General features: G+C 48.8%; 1 protein-coding gene across 1 annotated transcript; it reads right to left on the bottom strand.

The window, feature by feature from the left end:
* Positions 1-1,827: 1,827 nt before the first annotated feature.
* Positions 1,828-18,547, bottom strand: cds2 (CDP-diacylglycerol synthase (phosphatidate cytidylyltransferase) 2). Its single transcript, XM_086207558.1, has 13 exons — positions 18,320-18,547; positions 14,286-14,428; positions 13,292-13,388; positions 12,441-12,538; positions 12,011-12,150; positions 10,995-11,053; positions 9,932-10,014; positions 9,653-9,740; positions 9,447-9,515; positions 9,181-9,333; positions 7,945-8,064; positions 7,741-7,844; positions 1,828-2,410 (listed from the first exon to the last, which is right to left on the bottom strand). Exons 1-13 carry the CDS (start codon positions 18,389-18,391, stop codon positions 2,275-2,277), a joined length of 1,362 nt encoding a protein of 453 aa, XP_086063684.1. The 5' UTR covers positions 18,392-18,547; the 3' UTR covers positions 1,828-2,274.
* Between the last annotated feature and the right edge of the window lie 49 nt (positions 18,548-18,596).

The raw sequence follows: 18,596 nt of genomic DNA, 5'->3' as shown, positions 1-18,596 counted from the left end.
ATGATGTGGAGAATAACGAGAGTCTAACCTCCATCCATTTTCTACCACTCATCAGTCGAGGGTCGGGGGCGGAGCCTATGCCAGCTGACATTGGGTGAGAGGGGTGGGGTTCACCCTGGACGGGTCACCAGTCCATCACAGGGCCATCAGGAGCAGTTAGCGGATCAGTATCTTGCTCAGGGACACTTGGACGTGGTCACCAGGGGAAGTGGGGATTGAGCCAGCGACCCTTTGGTTACTGGATGGCCGCTCTACCCCTGAGCCACACCACCCCTCAGGGTCTGACCTCTGTCGTCTACATAAACCTCAATGTCTCCCAGCTACTCCACCACCCAGACGCGATTCAAGCGTCCACACGTGGTCCGTTTATCTGAGTAAAAGTTAGAATGTAGTTCTTCAGAGCATTCAAAGCTCTACTTTATTTTTTCAGTCTTTAGTACTTCTGAGATCATCTGAGGGAACCATCCATGATGTCACACACGCCAGCTTCACTTCAACAATTCAGACCCTTTACAGTCCAACATTTGCAGCACGAACCTCACTGACTTTCATCTCAATTCAAACCAACTTCAACGGTTCGAGATCCTGCAGATGAAAAAATAATCTAGATTTACGAACAGAAGCCTACACCTTCAAAAGGCCATTTTACCAGCTGGAGGATTTAATGAAAACGATTGTGCATAGCATTGTGGGAAATGTAGGATCTGACATGTGAGATTGATTAGTTCAAGGGGATTCACTGAGGTCTCAAGGTTCATTCTGCTTTTCAAGCACTTTCAAGGTACCAAACCAAAAACCTTTAGCATCAGAGTTGTTCCAATAAATGCAACAGTAGACAATGGCACGGACCTCACACAGCAACAAATGTGTTTCAGCATAGTCATGGCCTTGACAATAAATAAGAAACGTCGTCATTTCTAAACTGACACGTTACGTTCTTTAGTCGCTCCAAAGACACGGAACTGCTGCAACTTTAAAATGCCTGCCAATGTAATCGCTGATTCAAAGAAATCCCAACACTGACAGCAAACAACTCAACGTCGTGGCGGTGATCCCAGATGGCACCAAGTTAGGAAAACTTCAAGGAAACAGGCTTCAGCTCCCACCGAAGAAAAGGTCTGCGTGTGTCAGAAGTAGGAATGAACACGACGCTGAAGCTGGTGACTCAGACCAGGCAGACTGGCAGTGAAGGCCTCCTGTACCGATCCCACCTGGAAAACCTCTAACGTCCCACCTGGAAACTTTCAACATCCCACCTGGAAACCTCCAACATCCCACCTGGAAACCTCCAACGTCCCACCTGGAAACTTTCAACGTCCCACCTGGAAACCTCCAACGTCCCACCTGGAAACCTCCAACGTCCCACCTGGAAACCTCCAACGTCCCACCTGGAAACTTTCAACATCCCACCTGGAAACCTCCAACATCCCACCTGGAAACCTCCAACATCCCACCTGGAAACCTCCAACGTCCCACCTGGAAACCTCCAACGTCCCACCTGGAAACCTCCAACGTCCCACCTGGAAACCTCCAACGTCCCACCTGGAAACCTCCAACATCCCACCTGGAAACCTCCAACATCCCACCTGGAAACCTCCAACACAAACCAAATACAGGTGTGCTTCATGTGCGTGTCCTGCTGACAGGCTGCTCTGCCGCTCAGCAGTGGAACACACAGACCCCCTGCAGGCCGGGAGATGTGTCAAGATTCCTGCTGTGTACTTCAGCCTCCAGTAAAGGACCAATCACACATGAATGCACGTGGCAGATGGCCAAGATTAATAGTGGTGGAATAAAAACGACAACATAAAAGGTACAATACAACAGTGAATATAAAAACCATCTTTATAAATACAAACCACCACGACACAGAAACGTAAAACTGGAAGGTGGATGGAGGGTAACAGAACAGTGAGGACACGGTGAGAGCAGCACATTAAAACAAACACACCTGTACAATAAAATATTAACAGACATGAGCAGGTACACACAGGAATTCCTGCATCCAAGTTGAAATGTACAGTGTGAAGAAATTCAAGACGTGTAAAATGGAAATGTCTAACAAATTCAACCTGACAGCACTGATGGAACACACACACACACACCCCCATGAAATGGAATGACCCAACAATGGTGATTTTTGTGATTTTCTTTGATTTTTGTTTTTCTGGGTGTGTTCTGGCTCACAGAAATCCCTGCAGGTCTCCTGGAGCTCCAAGGGTCAGCACTCAGCCCCCGGACGCCCCACCCCACCCCCCGCTGCTGCGTTGGGCTCTAGCCGGCGGCCTCCTCCAGAGCCGGCAGCAGGCCCTTCTCCATCAGGTGAGTCTTCAGGGAGTTGAAGATGAAGAGCTGCTGGTCTGCATGGAGGGCCAGGAGCTCCTGGATCACCTTGCTGGGGTTGGGACCACTGAGACAGAGACAGACAGCAGACAGTCAAGCTCACAACTTACTGGAAGCCCCTCCTCTGAAGGGGGTCAGATCAGGGCTCTCCAGCGGGGGGGTAATGACAAAATCCTGGTGGAGGACCTGAAGTGGGCAGGGCTTGGACAGAAGATTGTTTTCTACTAAAAACAGAGTTTTAGTGAACAATCGCACTGAAAATCAGAAACTTAGGAATGTTTAGAGCGATGACATGAACTCTTCTCTCTCTTGCCAGAGTATTTTCATTTGTTACCGTATCAAGCCAGCGTTGGAACATTAATTTAATCAGTTTGACTGGGAAATGAAACCAAAACTAGTAGAGTGTTCAGTCATTCAGTGTGTGCGGCGTGGGATGTCCAGATGAACACCATGTTGGGGCATAACTTGGTACGCCAGCACCTTAGGGTGGCTGGTGGACTTAGTTATGGTACCGTCAGGTAATCGATGTGTTATACCGGAACCAACAGGCGCAGGGGATGGCAGCCTTGGCTGTGACTGAGGCAAAGCAGCAGGTGTGGGCGGAGTTTATGGAGAAGGACTTTAGGGTGGCACCAAAGTGTTGTGGAAAACCATCAAGCACCTTTAGAGGGGAAAGTGGGGAACCGTCCACACTGTGTACAGCAGGGACGGGACACTGTTGACGTCAACTGAGGAAGACGGTGGAAGGAACACTTTGGGGGACTCCTGAACCTGACTGGTCCCCCCTCTGAACCAGCAGAGGCAGAGCTAGAGGGTCTTGGCAAATCAACATCTATCTTCCTGGAGGACGTCACAGGGGGAGTCAAACAGGTCACAGTGGTGAAGCCCCAGGGATTGGTGAGATTAGAATGGAAGTCTGGGGAGATGCTGAAGGAGTGCAGGACTCCATCCTGGCAGTACAACAACCGCGTTCCTTGATGGACATTGTGGGAGCTTCTGCGAGAGTACTGGGTGAGGAGGGGCCAAACCCAAGTTGGATGGCCTTGGACAGGATTCTGAGGCGTAGTCGTGGCAGCGGGGGGGGTTGCAGTTCGGTGGGCTGAGGATTTTTTGCCTTTTGAGGATGACCCGGTGCTGCTGGCTTCGTCCGTCTGTGACCTTCAGCTCTTTCTTGTCTTTCAGATAGTGAATGAGTCCTGACTCCCAAGGGAAGTGATCCAGCTGCACCCAGCTGGGAGGAGGCCGCGGGGCACACCCAGGAACACATCTTCACACTGGCCTGGGAAGATCTCCGGTTGAAGATGGACGGGTGGATTGTGACCGTTGAAGGACTCTTCAGATTGAATTAAATGAGTGACAAGCCGAGTACACATCATTTGTATTTGATATTTACACATTTATGAGGTCCTGTAACTTCCCACACCTGCACTCCTCCGCTGATATCTAGGCCAGCAGGGGGCGGGGCTTAGACTATGATGTCAGTGATTCATGGCAATATCCAGGTTGTTCTGGTTCTGGTGATCGTAGTGTCAGTTAGTTTCATTAAGACTTCAAGGCTGTAGAAAATTTATGGAGCAAACCAAAACAAACTAGCCAGCAACTGCTCATTTCACATTTGCTGTAAGAAACACACCCCGAGGTTACCGTGGCAACCAAATCATGGAACATCCACAATTTCTGTATGTGCACACAGCTGGTGGCTAAGAAGGTAGCCTGCCACATGTGGGACTCAGAGCTTCAGATATTAGGATATTTCATGGGTGATACTACATATCACAGTAGTAGTACATCTCTGAAGCTTCTGCGTCGCGTCAACGGCGTATGCAGACCCCTGCGCGGACCCTGCACCGTAGTCTGACGTGCACCTCAGAAAAATCCTGACTACGCGTTGCGTTGATGCGCTGTGACGTGAACGTCAAGGACTGTGATTGGTCCGCTCAGAGAAGGTTGCCGAATACATGAAGAGGTGGAAGAACCTCCGCAACAAATGTGTGCGTCTCCGGAAGAAAATGGCCACAAGAAGCCATGTTTGTAGTGTTCAAAGTTGACAGTTTGAGTCATGAAAGCCAACAGTTGTTCAGAGAAAAGCACTGGACTTTCTGTGGTAAATAGTTTTGTTTTGGAATCCGACAAGAGCCCCCGAAACCATACAGAGACACAGCTACACCCCCTAGCGGCTTGGCGGTGAATTTGAATATCATGCTTTAAGTGTCACTGCTCCCATCGAAGCATATGTTCTGGTTGTGTACCGCCCACCAGGGGGTAATCTGGATGGCTTTGTCTCTGAGATGGACATGTTACTCTCTGACATCCCTGATGATGGCACACCACTGATTGTCATGGGAGACATGAACATTCACCTTGACAGAACTCTGGCAAACGACTTCCTGGCACTCATCTCCTCCTTTGCACTCGAACTAGCTCCTTCTTCTCCCACCCACAAAGCTGGTAAAGTCCTCGACTTGGTGCTGACTCGTAACTGCTCCATAACAGATGTGACAGTTACCCCACTCCACCTGTCAGACCATTTCTTGGTCAAATTTGCGGCTGCCTTTCCGCAATTGCAGACACCCACACAGACGGTTTCCTTCCGCAGAAACCTGAGGTCCCTCACAGCAGCACAGCTGTCTGATGAGGTGAACTCCGTCATGCCTGACCACTCGCACTTCTCCTCACTTTCTGTTCACGAGGTTAAAGAAACACTCTGTTCCTCTTTGGCATCCTCTCTGGACAAACTCTGCACCCTGGTGTCCAAACCAGCCAAGAAAAAATATCCAAGTCCATGGCTCTCTGAAGTTCTGAGAGAACAAAGAGCTGGACTCAGGGCAGCAGAAAGAAAGTGGCATAAATCCCAAGAACCCACTGACTTGTCCTTATACAAACAGAAACTTGCTTCCTTCACCTCATGCTTACAGTCCGCTAAGAAAGCCTTCTATCAGAACAAGATCTGTGCCACTTCTGATTCCAGAAAACTGTTTATGGCGTTTAACTCCTTGCTTTCTCCTCCAGTTGCTCAGCCTTCCACTGCGCTGACTTCAGACATGTTTGCCTCCTTTTTTACTGAAAAGGTTGCTGCAATCAGCAACCAGTTCTCTGAGCCTGACCAGTCCAGTCAGCACCAACCTTCCACTGCTGCTTCACTCTTCTCCATTGCTACCCTGAGCGAAGATGAAGTCTCCAGACAACTTGTCCTCTCGATCCAATACCCACCAGCATCCTGCAGACCATTTTGCCCACTATCAAACCTGCAGTCACACACATTGTCAATTCCTCCCTGGAAACTGGCATTTTCCCTGCTACTTTTAAGCAGGAGGTCACGCCACTGCTCAAAAAGCCTCATCTCAACCCCGCCAAGGTTGAAAACTACAGGCCAGTATCACTTCTGCCATTCCTGTCAAAAATACTGGAGCGCTCAGTATTTAACCAGGTCTCTGAACATCTGCGGAACAACAACCCACTTGACTCTTTTCAGTCTGGCTTCAGGTGTGACCACTCCACTGAGACTGCACTCCTGTCAGTCACTGAGTCACTGAGACGAGCTCGAGCTGCTGGTCAGTGCTCTGTCCTACTTCTGCTGGACCTGTCTGCTGCCTTCGACACGGTGAACCATCACATTCTCCTCTCCACTCTCTGAGCTCGGCATATCTGGTTCTGCCTTGTTGTGGTTCAAGTCCTACCTCACAGGCAGATCCTTCAGAGTGTCATGGCGAGGAAAGGTGTCTAGGTCACATGGCCTATCGACTGGGGTTCCTCAGGGGTCAGTGCTTGGTCCCCTTCTCTTCTCTCTGTACACCACCTCACTTGGTGCAGTGATCCGCTCCCATGGCTTCTCCTACCACTGTTATGCTGACGACACTCAGCTTCTCCTCTCTTTCCCACCTGATGACAGAACGGTCTCAGATCGTGTATCAGCGTGTCTGGCTGATATCTCCACATGGATGGAGGAATGCCACCTTCAACTGAATCTCTCTAAGACTGAACTCATGGTCTTTCCAGCTTGTCCATCTGTTCAGCCTCAGGTCAGTGTCCAACTTGACTCGAGCCTACTTGCGCCCACAAACTCAGCCAGAAACCTGGGTGTCATGATTGATGACCAGCTGACCTTTAAGGTTCATGTGGCCTCAGTTTCTCGGTCTTGCCGTTATGCCCTCTACAACATCAGGAAGATCAGACCCTTCCTGACCCAACAGACCACACAGATTCTGGTTCAGGCTCTTGTCATCTCACACATTGACTACTGCAACTCTCTTCTGGCAGGCCTCCCTGCAGGCTCATTCAAGCCTCTGCAGATGATCCAGAATGCAGCAGCACGTCTGGTCTTCAACCAGCCAAAAGGGCACATGTCACCCCGCTGCTGGTTTCTCTTCACTGGCTTCCAGTGGCAGCCAGGATCAAATTCAAGGCACTTCTCTTGGCTCACAAAACAATCCCAAGAACGGCTCCAGCCTACCTGGAATCCCTGATCCAGGTCTACTCTCCTTCTGGCCCCCTACGCTCTGCATGCCAAAGACGCCTGGTGCTTCCAGCCCAGCGCTGCTCCAAATCTCTAGCCAGACTCTTCTCTTCTGTTGTTCCCAAATGGTGGAACCAACTACCGAACTCTGTGCGTTCTGCTGAGTCCCTTTCTACTTTTAAGAGACAGTTGAAGACTCAATTGTTCAGAGAGCACCGAGGCACTGAACCTGACTCTGCTCCTCTTTGTGGTAGAATCAGTCAGAGGGTCCAAGACCCAGCACTTAGTGACTATGTAGCACTATCTGTGTCGTGTGTGATGTTGTATGTTTGTCAAAAAAAAAATAATTAAGGAGGGGGGCCGACACTTCTTCTGCCACTAGATGGCAGTACCTGTGACCAAATCACAACTGAAACACTTTTGCGCTACTATGGACTTTTCCTTAACTAAGTCTGAATTCTTGCTTGTGTTGTACGTCGCTTTGGACAAAAGCGTCTGCTAAATGAAACTGTAGAATTGTTGTAGAATTGTAGAGCAACACGTTCCCTCGACGCAGAACTTCGAATGCTCAATGACGGCATAGGGTCTACGCCGTCGCTATGACGCAGAAGTGTAAACCAGGCTTGATAGCTTGCTCCAACTAAGAACATTTCTAAACTAATATCTCCACTGATAGTCGTCATTGGCTAGAATTTTCATTCTTCTCTACCAACTGGAATCAAAGAGCCACTGATCCAAATATCATCTCAAATGTACCTGTTATCACCATCAATAGCAAATGTTCTGGTCTGCAACAGATGAAGAGGGAGGGGCTTGTTAACGTATCCGCTACTCTAGGGGTCTGAACGATGTGCGTGGTGTTGAAGACTGTCAGAGCGTAGATGTGCTCGTAAGGACAAAAGAGGAAGAATTCAACAGCAGAAATTCAGCTTAAGTCAGTTTACCTGATGAAGCTGGAAATGTAGACATAGACAAATGTCCCCACAATGTATTGGCAGTCAAATCGGTCCATAATGCCACCATGACCCGGGATTGTGTTGGCAAAATCCTGAGGACAACAAGCAGAGTTCTCATGCTTGGACTGTAGTACTGTACAAATAGTATTTCTGTGTACAGCTGATGCATGACGGCAGGTCATGAGAGCCTACCTTTATCTTGAAAGCCCTCTTGAAGCCGCTGGCAAAAAAACCACCGAAGGGTCCCAAGATGGAGGCGAATGAGGAGAGAGCAATGCTGTGGATCTGGAACGGATACAGACGCACGCTGGTCTGCAGACGAAGGGTTAAAAGAGAGCGTCTGAAGACGGCTGCACAGAGGAAGGTTACTACAATCATGAGGCTACACGGCGCTACCACTGCTCATTCTACTCCATGGTACTGCTTCTGCTCACTACACCCCATGGTACTGCTAGTGCTCATTATCCTTCATGGTACTGCCAGTGCTCACTACAGTCCATGGTACTGCCAGTGCTCACTACAGTCCATGGTACTGCTAGTGCTCACTACAGTCCATGGTACTGCTAGTGCTCACTACACCCCATGGTACTGCTAGTGCTCACTACAGTCCATGGTACTGCTAGTGCTCACTACAGTCCATGGTACTGCTAGTGCTCACTACAGTCCATGGTACTGCTAGTGCTCACTACAGTCCATGGTACTGCTAGTGCTCACTACAGTCCATGGTACTGCTAGTGCTCACTACAGTCCATGGTACTGCTAGTGCTCACTACACCCCATGGTACTGCTAGTGCTCACTACACCCCATGGTACTGCTAGTGCTCACTACACCCCATGGTACTGCTAGTGCTCACTACACCCCATGGTACTGCTAGTGCTCACTACACCCCATGGTACTGCTAGTGCTCACTACACCCCATGGTACTGCTAGTGCTCACTACACCCCATGGTACTGCTAGTGCTCACTACACTCCATGGTACTGCTAGTGCTCACTACAGTCCATGGTACTGCTAGTGCTCACTACAGTCCATGGTACTACTAGTGCTCACTACAGTCCATGGTACTGCTAGTGCTCACTACACCCCATGGTACTGCTAGTGCTCACTACACCCCATGGTACTGCTAGTGCTCACTACACCCCATGGTACTGCTAGTGCTCACTACACCCCATGGTACTGCTAGTGCTCACTACACCCCATGGTACTGCTAGTGCTCACTACACCCCATGGTACTGCTAGTGCTCACTACACTCCATGGTACTACTAGTGCTCACTACACTCCATGGTACTACTAGTGCTCACTACAGTCCATGGTACTACTAGTGCTCATTCTACTACATATTTGATCATATGTTAGCCGAGGTTGCTGACTTTGTGATGATACCATAAATCCAGCATGAGGTCTGACTTGTGTCTGAAGGCCCTCACCCATCCAGTGATGGACTCCAGGACGCCAGGCAGGGGGTAGTCCTGGAGCTGGAACAGTTCTGATGGTTCACAGTCCACCTGGAAGCTGTTGGTGTCGCTGTTGAACTCCACCGGACAGACAAAGTAGCGGTAGCCTGCCATCACGTAGGACAGCTGAAAGAGGAGTGACAGGAAGTTAGGTTCCCAATGAACAGCGTCTGGGCCACCAGACGAAGGCGAGGATCCATCAGTCCAAGCGAAGGCGGATAATTTCACAGACATCTCACCATGATGCCGAACACGATGGTGGAGAAGAAGCCACCGATGAAGCCCTCCCATGTCTTCTTCGGCGACAGCTGCAGAACACAAAATATGTCTGAAACAGTCAACAGCTGAACTGCAAAAGAAATTCTGGATGTCCTGGAGTTGTGAACTCAAAAATAAAAGTCATCCTGCCTTCATGGAGCCCCTGATGACGCTGCTGAGAACCCACCTTGATGAGAGGAGTACGTCCGAAGAAGAAGCCAAACATGTAGGCCATGATGTCGTTACAGATCACACAGGAAATTGGCACAATGAACCTTTAAGGTGAAACTTTCATCAGAGTCAGATCAGACAACATCAAAATGGTTTCTAACAAAGACATGAGAGAACCTGGGAAGGTGATCAGTTTTCATCAGATAATCAGCTGTAATTATCTCAACATGCTTCTGTGCATGACCTACTGTACATGATGTTTTCATCCAGAACCAGAGGACACGAGGGGACTCACCAGATCATCCCCTCAAACAAGTTGCGAATGACGAGGTAAGACTGAGTCACCACGATCAGCAGAGTCACGTGGGTCCAACCAAACTGAGGACAAACGGGACAGAGCAGGTGGGTTTACACACGCTGATGGAAACAGGGCGTAGAAATGGAGAGGAATTTCTTAAGGGAACTCATTTAAACCCTGCAATGGACTGGTGACCTGTCCAGGGGAACAGAAGAAGGAAGCCAGTGGAAACGCGCCCTATGAGGCCTTTACAAAGGTCTGTTGATGCTTTTGGAGTAAAAGAGTTAACATGTTGTGTTGCAGCAAAACACAATTATAACACTACACATGAGTAAAGCAGTAAAAGTACTGCGCGATGACATCAGAACCAGTACTTGAGGATGTGACGGAGAAGTCAGGGAATGAGACCTGAAGAAAATGACTTCTATGTTCCCCTGTAGAAACACGCGTGTGGTGGGCCTACATGCTTCTGACATGTCCATGTTCCATGCTTGTGTGACCAGAAGTGTTTGTGTAGTGTCGTGGTTGCTACGTGACAACAACATGGACGTGTAACCGTTCTTGATGTGATAGTGAGAAACTGTATGATGCTGCGTTTCCTTGGATCAGATCTCCTTGGGCCTTCATGACCAACAGCGACGCTGGCGAGTCAGCGAAGGGTTGCTGCAGCTCCGCTTCCTGGTTTGGCGGCTGCAGCTGTAGGTTACATGTTTGTATCTCATATTTGTGAAGGATTCGCTCCTCTGAGGAGACGGGTCACCACCACCCAGGATCCACAAGCTTCTCCAGATGATTTGGGATATTTTTGAGTACATCAATGCAACTGCTAAGTTCAAGCTCTTTGTTCTGCAGGCTGACACACACACGCTGGTCCATCTAGTGGGAGACAGGGAAGCTGATCCATGCGCTGATAGTGAGGTTGCAGAGATTTTTCCTCTTTGAGTGTTTTTTCTGGTGTGTGTGTTCAGCTGAGACGACTATCTGGAGCAATAACATGAAGGACTGTGTGTGAGCTGGACTCATCAATAAGCCAGGGTCCCGGGGGGGGGGGGCTACTTACCATGTAGAACTGAAGACGGTAGTGCTGCTTCACCAAACTCAGCACAAACATGCAGAATCCTGCAACAACAGGATGAGTGATTCAGTAATCAGTACTTGAAATGCCGCTAAGAAGGAGGAGTTTAATTAAGTCAGAATCCAGGTCGTCTTTGGTCAAACTCAGACTAAATTTAGCTCAGCCTAATTCAGACAGAGCCCAGTGTTCATGTGCAGGGAGGATCTCTTAGTGGCTGAAGCCTTTCCACCTATAATTCTCTACCACTGAGGTTGATTCAAATGTGTGAAAGCTCATTGACCTTGAAAAAGAAACGACCTGCATCTGGTTGTCAATGTTTTACCACGTTTTGAAGCTCTGGAACATCTAAAACACAACCGACGCAGTACGACATCGTCACTCCAAAGTCACCGTGAATCAAACAGAGGAGGTGCTGACATCAGCCAGCTGCTCCAAGCCTGAATCACACCCCTGCTGCACAGGAAGCCCGGCGCCTCTACAGCTCACAAACACACGGTTTCACATCTTTGAAATTGGTTTTGTGACTTTGAGTATTAAACTTCTCAACTCTCTCCACCCCTCCAGCACCAGGCTGACAAATCGATCCCTGAGATGGTGTGACCAATCCTGATGCGAGATTGAAAACTGTACCTTGGTTCCGTTCTCCTCAAGTGGAACATTTGACAAATTTGTACCACATTCATTTCTACTGAGGAGATTCAAGAGAACCAGCAGCCACTGGCTCTCAGAGGTGGGCAACAGGAAGCTCAGTAACTGGACCAGAGCGCGAACATGTGAAGGCTTCCCTGTCCAGCAGATCCAGTTGTCGATGTGGTTCAGTGTTTCAGGGTGCAGGAACCAAACTGTCAATCTGGGTAACTGGCAAGATTTTATGATATCCAATAACATAGAATTATAATATAGAAAGTAAAAGCTACTTAGCACTGAGGCAAGTGATCGCTGTCTTAAAGGTGGACGGGTCTTAAAGGGCCCTCGTGAGGACCCGATCAGAGTCTGCGTACCTGTGAGGTAGAGGGCAAAGGAGATGAAACGGTGGTATTTGCTGAGGATGCGAAGCGGCTCCTCCCTCTGCACCAGAGTGAAGAAATAATCTGTAACGGTCTCACCGTAGGAGAAGTAGTTCACACACAGCAGGAAGTACCTGTGAGGGTGGGGGGTGGAGTACATGTACACGTGTATCTATCAGACTACAGCAAACACCTCTAGACAGGAAGACAATCACACTTCCAGCACGGATGATTGACAGAAGCTTTGTCATTATTCGGTTACTAGATAGATAATCTACATCTACTTGAGATTTGAAAACAGCTCAGAAAACTAACCTGAAGATGTCTGCAACAAAATAAAACATGACACCAAAAGGTTAGACAGAGACCGATGGGCTGTACTCATGATGCTTCTATGGCACAATGCATGTGTGTGCGTCCTCACCAGCTCAGTGTCCTGAACCAGGGCAGATGGTACGAGTGATAAACGCTGTAGCCAATTGTGATGATTTCATGGAAGCACTTGATCTGAACACAGAGGACCTGCACAGAGAAACACCAGGTCACCAGGACGACGCTGTAGGAGCATCACAGGTATGTGTGTGTGTGTGTGTGTGTGTGTGTGTGTGTGTGAGCGCGCAGTGCAGAGCCGGTTTGTTACCAACACCTCCTGTGTCTCCAGCACCTTTCAGGTGTAACAACATTTGCGCTCGTTATGTTTACCTTAAAATATCTTGCAAACTGCTAAAAAAATGAGTTTTCATGAACAGAGCAGGCCAACAAAACTGGTTATTAACAATTCAAGTGCAACAGCACAAGAAACAGTGACTTGGCTGCATCTAATTAAACAGCATCATTATTTGACCCACTTTTTTATGCAGTTCTGAGCAATCGGCTCATTAATGTCTGGAAGACGACAGCATCGTACAGCGAGGAATAAAACTAGAGACCCACCGTGAGTCACGTGACCAGCAGCAATGTAGTACCTGAGCACTGTGACCATCAATGCAGGTGTGTGTGTGTGTGTGTGTGTGTGTGCGCGCGTGCTCAATTTTGAAATGTGTTTCACTCACATAACTGTGTTCGCTTGTACACATCAGCAATGCACCCAGACTCCATTAGGAATGTGTGTGCTACTGAAGCCCTTTAATGAATCCATCGAACAGCATATAAATATTTCTAGGAGTCCAGTCACCTCATTTCATCTGTAGCTTCAGAAACACATTTCTGTGTGAGTTACCTGTTCAACCATGCAACTTTACTTCCTTTTGGAGGTATTCAGGCATTTGTACTCACAATCAGCATAAGCACCATTGGGCCCAGGTAGATGATGATGAAGAAGAAGGAGATCATGGCCAGTGTGAGGATCCCTCGGACCCACCAGTTCTTCCATCTGTACACAAGAAAAACACACACTCAGATGTCTTGTGAGCCTTGAATGTAGGAAAGAACTCAAGGGCCACGAAGTGACGTCAGTAGCGCAGGAAGCTCAGCAGTCCTGATACACATCTTCAGGGATGAGAGCACAACCGTTGGTTCTGTTCAGACACCTTGACACAAGGTTAATGCTTTCTTTCTTTATACTTTCTGTATTTTTTAATAACTTTTTTCAACCTGAACCTTTCAATAAATAGCAAGCTCCTTCATGGAATAAAGGGGGACAAACCCACTTGGCTAACAGGCACTCTTGCTAGCAGCTGCAGGTGGGGGTCTGAACACAGGTGATTCTATCTCCTACTGACAAAAACCCAAGAGGGTAATTCATACTTTTCTTTTAGCAGAAATAAACTGATCTGTGATTCATATCTGCTTCCTGCTCTGAGAGGAAGAGCGAATTCTCTGGCACCTGCACGTGTGGAGCAGCTCTCAGATCACGTCCAGGAGGGACAAGGGTCTCAGGTTTGGAGCCTGTACTCAAAGCTGTAAATACTGGTGAGGAGAACATGCTCCGCCTCTCGGGGATTAACAGACCTGCAGCGGCCGGCTGAACCATCCCTGCTGCTCCTAATGCAGCCATCAGCTGGTAAAAGGCTTTGACTTGAATACTTCACACTTTCGTCAGTTTGCTTTTAGCCTATCAATAAAGTTATGGGCTACATATTGTGTGTATACAATATTCTTCTTGACAAACAGAGAGAGAAGAGGACAGAAGCTTGCACAACCATATAGGGTGGTGAACTCTCAGCACGGGTTCAGCAGCTCGTGCTGTTCCACAACATTAGCGGGGAAATGGGGACCCTGTCCAACATGATGGAACTCCAAGTAATTTCATTCTTCATTATTAGAGCACCTTGAGGAGAGTCCAGACAGGGCTTTGTTTAGAACCTCTGGGGTGTCATCAGGGGGGACCGGCACCTCGGGGAGCCCTGAGTCTTCCTTGGCATCGCTGTCTGGTGCGCCATCTTTCTCCAGCTTCGACTCACTGTCTGACCCCTGTCACACACACAGCACAGAGAAACGAGACCCCGGACCTCCATCTTAGATCAGGTTGTAACAGTCCAAAAATGTGACCGATGACTCTGTTCCCAACGACACAGGGCTGGTGCAGCTGAGGAAATCACACCGATTTTTTTTCCTACAGATTCTGCAACATCAGGGAATATCGTCAACGGGCAAAACCGGCTGAAAATAAAGCCAAGCAAACTGGATGTTGGCAAAAGAGCCAGAAGTGTGCATGTGAGGCCCACCGCCATCGTCTGACCAGCCTCATGGAGGGAACAACAGAATTCACTGTTTTCCCAGACTTCATTTGAGTCAAACTACCATCCGAGGTTCTGAGACTGACGCAAATAAGTTTCGCTAATCAAATGAGCTGATTACAGCTGGAAGTAAACAATTAACTATGTTCTATTAAATCATGCATCGACTACATAATTACAGGTGGCAGGACACGAAAATAAAACTGCTGTGCTTAATTTGTTGAGGAAAATTTATTGTGCCATTAAATTTCAAAAAAGTACAAATTTGATCTGACCTGATCTCGACTACAGGATAGCCTGCATACATGGAGAGCAGCACAGGAGAGCTTGTAAATTCAAACCCATGAGTGATGAAAGCTCCTTGGCCAAACTTGCTGATCTGTATCTCAGAGAAGGACCAAAGAAACACAACAGCGCTTGCTGCTTGAGGATCTGCTGTATGGACGATGGCAAAGATGACGAGCATCTTTATCACATCAGGACAGAGACCGGAGAGACTCTCCTGTCACTGTGGGATCTGCTTGTGTAGGGGACAGGCTCAACAAGCACAAAAGTCAATGATGTAACGATCAATTCATCACCATCGCCATCAGCTGCAGCTCTAATTCCTCCCATCCGTGCTGGCGCGGTCTTCATCATTTCATCTTGCAGAGATGAGGAGCACAGCAACAGAGCTGAACCTCTTCAAATGTTGAAGACCGACGTGAAAATCTTTCATCTACAGCGTTTCTGCTTTGTGTTTGGACTCAGACAAGAAAACAGCTGAAAAGCTTTGTAAGCCTGATTGATCAGGAATCAATAGAAAGACTCTCATCAACTCCCACTGCTTGTGTGGAGTAATCAAAGCTGGATGGAAAAGCCAGCCTCGGGGTTGGACCCTGGCAGCCCGGGGGAGGAGTTTAACAAATGGCCACAAACATATGAGACAGTTGTGAGGACAGAGAGATGAACCTGGAGCACCGAAGTAAACGTCTCAAGTCACTTGCTGTCGCTACGAGAGTGGAGATACTGATGAATGAGAGGAGCAGCAGCCAGCACCGTATTCACCGAGTTAGAGGTCAACAGAAGGAGCCGCCGCCAGCAGGCTGGAGTCTCAGAACCATCTGTTCACCAGCCTTAAAGCACACGGAGCTCTGCCACATGATGGCAGTCTCTCTCTCTCTCTCTCTCACACACACACACTCTCTTTCTCCAGTTTGTTCACTCCCTGCTGACCTCTCTGATGTTGCTGATGACCAAATTAGGCTCAGTTGTCAGCTCACAGCAAGGCAGCAGATGGTCGTGGGCCTGTACTGTACTAGTACTAGTACTACAATACTGCATCTGGAAAGCTTTGTTGTCATCCTATACCTGTGGTACTTTCTGCCAGACGGGTGCCATGCCATGTTTTGAGTGTAATTTTACCACAAAACCTTAGTGTTCAAGAGCAGTAAAAGTCCCCAGGTTTCTTGGTGTTTTTATAATTTAGATCAAATTGAACGCAATAACATGAACAAACTTCATTTACTGGACACTCTAATGAAGTCCACCCTCCTACTTAAGAGTGTGTGCACTCTCAACAGTTGTTGGCGGCACCTAATGACTGCGGGTGCGCGCACACACACACACACACACGTTCTCCGCCTGGTTTCTATGGAAACCATATCCGTCTTTCAGGATGTTGGAGTTAAAAATAGACACTGGTGTCACAGAAGTACTCCCTCGCTCCTCCGTCCGCCCCCTCCTTTCTTCCTGGTCGTCCACTGGAGCGTCTCTGTTTGGTCGTGCATTAGAGCTCCATCAGGAGGGTTGGAAACCACCTTTACAGACCACGACAGCAACGCCAAATAAAGAATTCATCAGCCGCAGATATTTTAGAATTACTGCTCTGAAATGTCCGCAAAGCGAGACGGTCCCTGGGAACGAGACCCTCTGAATACGAGGCACACGAACCTCAGTGATTCTCTTAAGCGTTGTCTAAATAAAGCTGCACCAGATGAAAGGGTCCAAGTAGGACCGTCATGATCACTTCCAGGTCACTCACGGGAGGTTGTCTGTCAGCAGGGCTCTGCGAAAACTATCAGGAGAGTTTTCATTACGTCTGTGAGTAGCGTCAGTCTCTGCTCATGACCCAGCATCAGCCCCTCCTTTCCCTGCTGCCGTCACAGATAAATGACCAATTCAGGCCAAATCAATTCAAACGGCGCTGCAGACTCAAGAGGTTCCACAGCACAGAAACACACAACAAAACATACACCGGACACATGTAGCTCCTCCCTGGGGTGGTGCTCTCGGACTCATCCAGGCCCGGACGCCAGTAGCAGCAGCCTCGCGTCTTCACGTAGCCGTGCTTCCTGTAGCAGCACCATAGGCGAGCTGCACGCAGGGGTGTGCTGAAGGCTTTCCAGAGTTGACGTTTCACTTGGACAGACCAAATACGACATTTGTGTAGCGGCAAACTGGCCTGAGCGTACGATTGACAACCCTGACGGTAAATAACATCATTTCAGAGCTCAGCATAACGATGACTAAGGTGCTTTGTTTCCTGACGTGTCATGAAAGGAAGTCAACATAAGTTGGAGACCAACAAGACTAATTTCCTGTCCCCTCTACTTCCTGCTATCGTGCAGTGTTACACTGCGTGTTCTCTGCCCCGCTGTGAACGCGCCTTCAGTACCTGCTGCAGCTCAGTTCTGCAGGGCTGGAGAACATGAGGCCATTGCATACAGTTCCTGACCATACAGCTCATATTCAGATTTCTGATGATCATACAAGCATACATGAAACAAGACAGGGGGCAACACTGCTCACACTGACCACAGCAGATATGGCCGCCCCCCCGAAACACACATTTGTGGTGAGCCCAGACAATCCAGTTATGTGCAGACTGTTAGGGTGCATCAATAAAACAGGAGGCCAGCAGAGTTTGGACGAGTGTGTGAAGCTCTTCGCTCTGTGAGAGCGTAAACACAGATGTCCAGCTCCAACCTAAAAATAAAGGATTGGTGTTCTATGTTCTCCAATTTGCTCTGAGCTGTTCTCCAATTAGCTGTGATCATGTGCCCTGGTGCTCCAGAATCCCCCACCCCCGCCTATCGCCACACCCCTCCTGGCTCTTCCACCCTGAGGAGACTCGTCCTGCCTGTCCACCTGTCTGGTGTCTCCTCCCGGTTGGAAGCAGGCTGTGTCATGGCCGATGTATCAGGCCCTGAACTACACCCTGGTTCAGTCCCCAACTCCACTAAACTGTTGTTGACAACCACTCGCCAAGTTAGCGAAGAGGGCGGCTAGCTAGGAGGGAGGCTAGCCAGGAGGGAGGCAGCTGCTGGGGACCCTGAACCTTCTTGTTTCTACTGTACCACGGAGAGCCGGCGCGTGTTTACGGGGGATTTTCTCCATCGTCTTGAGTTTTGTTACTCTGTTGTTTTCACGAGGAACGCACAAGCAGGAAGACGGTGACAAGCCTCCATCTATCAAGTCAAACTGTGGTTGTGGGAAACAGACAGCGAAACAAAACCACGGGAACCAGCTGTTCTGCACTGGTAGCCAACGGATTTTGACGCGAAAGCTTTCTGACTGAACGAGCCGCGCGGGGATGGGGGCAGCTAGCCAGCTAGCAGGCTAAGCGTCGCTAGCATCACGGTACCTTGTCCTCGGACGGCTGCTGCTGGAACGGCGGCTCCGCGACTCCGGCTCCGCGGTGTCTCAGCTCGGTCATCTTAGCACGACACCAGGGTCCTGAAGCTCCGAGACACGAACTGGTCTTTGGGCTGAGAGACCTCCTGTTAGGCCCTGCCTCTGGTTTGCACGGCTTCACTTTAATTTGCAATCTTAGCGAGTGTCAATGTTGACGGAATGAAAGAGGAGGTACACTTCCGGTTTTCAAAGTTAAAGTAGGATTATTAGGTTTTTTATATGTGTTC

Source organism: Aulostomus chinensis, chromosome 6 (genome assembly GCF_037954235.1).
Source record: "Aulostomus chinensis isolate RoL2024-O1b breed Wild chromosome 6, RoL_Achi_v1.0, whole genome shotgun sequence".
Lineage (NCBI taxonomy): Eukaryota > Metazoa > Chordata > Actinopteri > Syngnathiformes > Aulostomidae > Aulostomus > Aulostomus chinensis.
Note: the sequence above shows the minus strand (reverse complement) of the source record. Positions and strands in the feature narration are given on the sequence as shown.